Below are 4,783 nucleotides of genomic sequence, written 5' to 3'. Positions count from 1 at the left end.
ACGACCACTGACACATTAATTATAAATTAGTTTTTTATTAGAATTTGAATTGATCCTGAATAATTGTGTTTAAAGAAACGTGTTTTAAGTCAACTTTGGCTCCAGTGTGTGACCCGCTGTGTGTGTGTGTGTGTGTGTGTGTCCTCAGGGTGGACGGCGAGGTGAAGCACTGCGTCATCAACAAGACCAGCACCGGCTACGGCTTCGCTGAGCCCTACAACCTGTACGGCTCGCTGAAGGAGCTGGTGCTGCACTACCAGCACACCTCGCTGGTGCAGCACAACGACTCGCTCAACGTCAAGCTGGCCTTCCCCGTCTACAGCCAGCAGAGACGGTGACCCGCCCCGTGGGTCCGGACCGTCCGCCCGCCCGACCCCCGCCGCCTCCCGCCGCCCGACCCCCGCCACGTTTCCCAAAGTCAAGACGTCGCAGCTGCAGTCGGTTGAACTCTGGAGCAGTCGACGTCCGGACGGAGCTTCAGGGCTGAGACATGGAATATTTAACTGTGAAAGTGGAGCTTTAAGTCCCGCTGAGGACGGCGAGGACAAACAAGCAGACTTTACAGCCAAAAGTGTCGTCGGACTGAAGATCAGAGACGAGGTTTTCACACTCGGGTCGGCGCCACATGGGAACTTGTTCGCTGTTTGTCAGTATATGGATGAAAATGATGAGACTCGGGGCGCCGCGTCCAGTCGGATTCATTTTAAAGTCACAAAACTCACCTCTTGCACTTGAAAGTCCTTCTTCTGGCGTTCCACGTCACATGTTTAGACACAAAGAGACGCGATGTTGGCATGAAGAGGTGGAGAACGTCACACCTCCAGACGCCCAGATCATGTTTCTGTCACTAAACAGCATAAATTATTCCGTTATAGATTGATAATTAAGTATTTGGACTTGATCTGAGGACTGGGCTGAGGTGTTCCGTGTGATTCCGACCCCAGTCTGTGCAGAACCCAGGTACTGAACTGTCGAACCTGAACCGCCGTCGGGTCTCTGCTCCGAGTGGAAGTGAGCCGGCGTGACGGGACTCTTCCTTCAACCCGAACCGTCGATCCGGCAGCTCGGCTGAAACTACAAATATGGACGCCGGCGGACCGTCTGGAGGAAGCGTGCGGGCGGGAACGAGTGCCGCTGGAAACTGAACTGAAGTCGTTTGTGTTTAGACGTGATCGGCATTTGGAAAGTGAACGTGTTTGATTTGATCCTCAGCTCTCTGTTCGTCCGTTACGTTCTCACACTTCTTTTCTTGTGGTTTAAATTCAACTCATCTGGACGGGCAGAAGCATGCGGTGCTACAAACCGAACAAACATGAATTTAAATGGCTCAGATTGGAACACTGAGCTCGAACAGCGCAGAAAGAATCTGAGTTGAATTTACAGCGAGGATCAAATTCAGTTTCAAATGATGCGATTCAAATCTTTTTCAGGTTGAAAAATACAAATCCAGATGGTCGGGTTCTAATGCAGATGTTCTAATACAGTTACTGAGGTTAAAAATAGAGACTTAAGCTAATACAGTGTACTTTCATTTTCAGTTTTCAAACTTCAAATTCACTTCAGACATAATAGATGCACAGTGAAGCAAGTTCAAGCTGAGCTGACGTGATTCAAACTGGTTTAAAGGCAGATGTTCCAGTCTAACATCTCAGTGAAGCTCCAGCTAGAAAACATTCAAATCATGACTTTTGTTTATTTTTTTTTTATGTATTTATTCACGTTGAACAAATTCAGACATAAACGACGGCGGTTCGGTTTCTGGCGGCCACGTTTCCGCCGGCAGCAGACGGATTTATGGAAACACTGTGAGATGGTGAACGAGGTTCAAACGAGGGCCCGCCAGAAGCTTCTTGGTCCCGACTCGTCCAAAGACTCGACTCCATCGCCTCCCCGCTCGCTGCTCTTCAGGTCTGTTCCGTTGCTGTGTTTTTGAGCGTGTTGCTTCGGCGGACGGACGACTCGTTTTGTTGCTTCACGTCGTCAAACGGACGCAGTTCAGGATCCTCAGAGACGAAACTGAACAATCGGGATGTTTGTGGAGCTGCTCGGACTTCTGGACGCCCAACAGCCGTTTGGACGCTCGGCTGCTCTCAGAGTCGGATTATTTCTTCTTCTTCTTCTTTTCGTGACCAGGTACAGGAGGCAGAACTGTGTGTCGTCATGGAAACCGCCCGGCAGCCTCCTCACCTTGGCGCCCATGCGTCTCATGAAACCTTTCCCAGCTCTTACTATTATTTACCACCATCATTTTTTCCGTGAGGGAGGAAACGCCCGCTTGAAGTTTAAACCAAAGTAGCGAAAGAGGAACAAAGTCGCGTAACGACGGACGGCGAGAAGCGTTCAGGAGCTCCGATCGACCAGTCGAACACGTGGAAGCATTTATCTAGAAATGTGCAGACAGATGTTCACCCGCTGACGTTTCCTTTACTCCTCCACACTTTTCTAAGCATTATATTCAGTATAGTGTGTCTGTGTGTGTCTGTGTGTGTCTGTGTGTGTGTGTGTGTGTGTCTGTGTCTGTGTGTGTGCGTGTGTGTCTGTGTGTGTGTGTGTGTGTGTGTGTGTTCATATTTTGATATCTGTGTACTGACTATTACGTTGAAGAGCCTCAGCGTCCGTCAGGTGGAAGCCGTTTCATCGCAGGTAGTTTTCATCGTTGGTTCACTTTGGCCGGAGCTGCTCTTATCGATTATCGTGCTCATTGATTTCTAGGTTTTCTGATCAGGAAACGGTGCCGAGCTGCACTCAGGAGAACTTCAGGAACCAACAGATGTTTGGTCATTTTGCTTTAAAAGGTTTCCTGAAGGAGCTGCTCTTCTGTTAATCGGCTAATTTCAAGTTTGAAATGAAAAGATTTGAGCCACTAGAGAAACTCTCGGCACTTTTGCTTTTGTGTTGGACAGTTAATCGATTCTCACATTTCTGTTCGATTAGTTTTCTGACCAGTTCGTCGACTGAACGTTTGATAAACACACGAAGGCTCAGATCCTCCTGCAACAGTTTGACTTGTTTCTGGGTGAAAACAAAGAATGAATTTTAATGTCTGATGACTAATTACGTCCAGTTATTGTCTCATAGGAGCAGAATCGAAGAGTCAGAACTTACTGGACATGGAATAATAAAAGAAGTCTATTTACGTTCATTAATAACAAAGACAGTTACTCCGAATTAAACAGGAGTGAAGGACAACAATACAGAACTTTAAGATTTTTTTTTAAATTCCAGACCAAGAGGTGAAGATTTATCGCCTCGTTTCAGGGACTTTTTCAACATTAGCACATTAATAAATGCATCAATTACTGGATGAATTCAGTCGTGCTTCAGGTGAATCATTTGTTAAAACTCAAACCAGCTCTGGTGGACTTTTTGTTTTAAGTACTACAGGGGGAAGTATTGGTTTTGTCTAATGAACATAGACAGCAGTGGGCCTGATGTCGAGCCCTGAGGAACCCCACAGTTAATCTAGTGGCTTCATTTTCAGGCTTAAATAATAATTAGTGCAAAAATATCAAAGATGATTAAACTGAGGTCGTGTCATTCCAGTTTTAAAGTCATTCCACAGTTATTAGAGAGATTTATTTTCTTTATTTGCTACCCTCCTTCCTTTTTTTTCCTTTATAACAAACTGAGCTCTTATTCTTAATTTATTTTCTGGTTTGTTTGTTTTCTGGCCTGAAAGTAAAAGAAGCACATCATGACTAAAGACGAGTTGCATCACAGGTGGGCTTCACTTTAGGCAGCATTTCTCTGGTAAGTCACAAAAGGTTTTGCTTTAGCCGTGCAGCATAAATGTTTATTTCATGCCTCGTTATTTCAACATTTCCCGACAGTATTCGTGCACTCTGAGCTGGAAACAACAGCCGTCATGCGATCAGGAGAAACACGGACAGTGTTGTTGTTTGTGTCGTTTTGGACGTTTGTTTTCCAAAGACAAGCAAGAAGAGCTCATTACTGCTGATGTCTTCAGAACCACGCTGGACGGCGAAACGCCTCCGGCTTGTTGTTTTGTTTGGTTTTTCTCAGTGTAACTGAAAATCCGTGTGAATTCCATGAACACTGTATTTTCTGTATCAGAAACCGTTTTTTTGTTGTTTTTTATTTCCTCTCTGTTTGCTTCTCATGCTGTTGAATCGGAGACAATAAAGCACCAGAACCTTGAATCCGTCTGTCGTGTTGGTGTCGATGCTGCCGGGCCTTGATTCTTCTGATGGGGATGTTAGTTTTTAGATATTAAACGTTGTAGGAACTCTTTTACTATCACCGTGTTAATAAACGCATAATTATCATTTTATAAAGTCTTTAGCTGGTTATCAGCTGTTATTTTATTTGATAAGAACAAAGAGGATGTTAAGCTTCATATTTAATTCTAATACATTTAATTTATTCAGGTGAGGCTGTTTAATAAATAATATTGTATATATAATTATATGATGGCAGGGTCTTAATCTTAACGTTTAATTAAGCAAAGTGAATTTATGAAATGTAATATTTTAAGGCCTGAACCCTAATGAGTCCAGTAAGTGTGCACAATATGTACCATTGTAGGGTAATAACCAGATTATGAAATAAATCTGTATTTTACAGAATATTGTAGAGTCTTAACATATTTAAACTGGTCGGGTAAATGTCTATAATTAATGCTGTTGCGGGGCCTTAATAACATTTAAATCAGTCCAGTAAATAAACAACATTGTATGATCTTTACTGTTGATATAATCTGTCTTAACCCGAATATTTAAACCAGTCAAGAACATTTCTAAAATATGATATTCAATTCAATTCA

General features: G+C 43.7%; 1 protein-coding gene across 1 annotated transcript in view; it reads left to right on the top strand.

Moving 5' to 3' along the window:
- The window catches only part of LOC103373661 (phosphatidylinositol 3-kinase regulatory subunit alpha-like), a 12,013-nt gene extending 7,853 nt beyond the window's left edge, over window positions 1-4,160 (top strand). The window contains exon 9 of the mRNA XM_008303615.1: window positions 149-4,160. Within this exon, the coding sequence (XP_008301837.1) occupies window positions 149-338 (190 nt within the window). The 3' untranslated portion in view covers window positions 339-4,160. The remainder of the gene's footprint in view (window positions 1-148) is intronic.
- Window positions 4,161-4,783: the final 623 nt, after the last annotated feature.

Source organism: Stegastes partitus, unplaced genomic scaffold (assembly GCF_000690725.1).
Source record: "Stegastes partitus isolate 25-593 unplaced genomic scaffold, Stegastes_partitus-1.0.2 Scaffold2042, whole genome shotgun sequence".
Lineage (NCBI taxonomy): Eukaryota > Metazoa > Chordata > Actinopteri > Pomacentridae > Stegastes > Stegastes partitus.
This window is presented reverse-complemented; position numbering and strand designations above follow the sequence as displayed.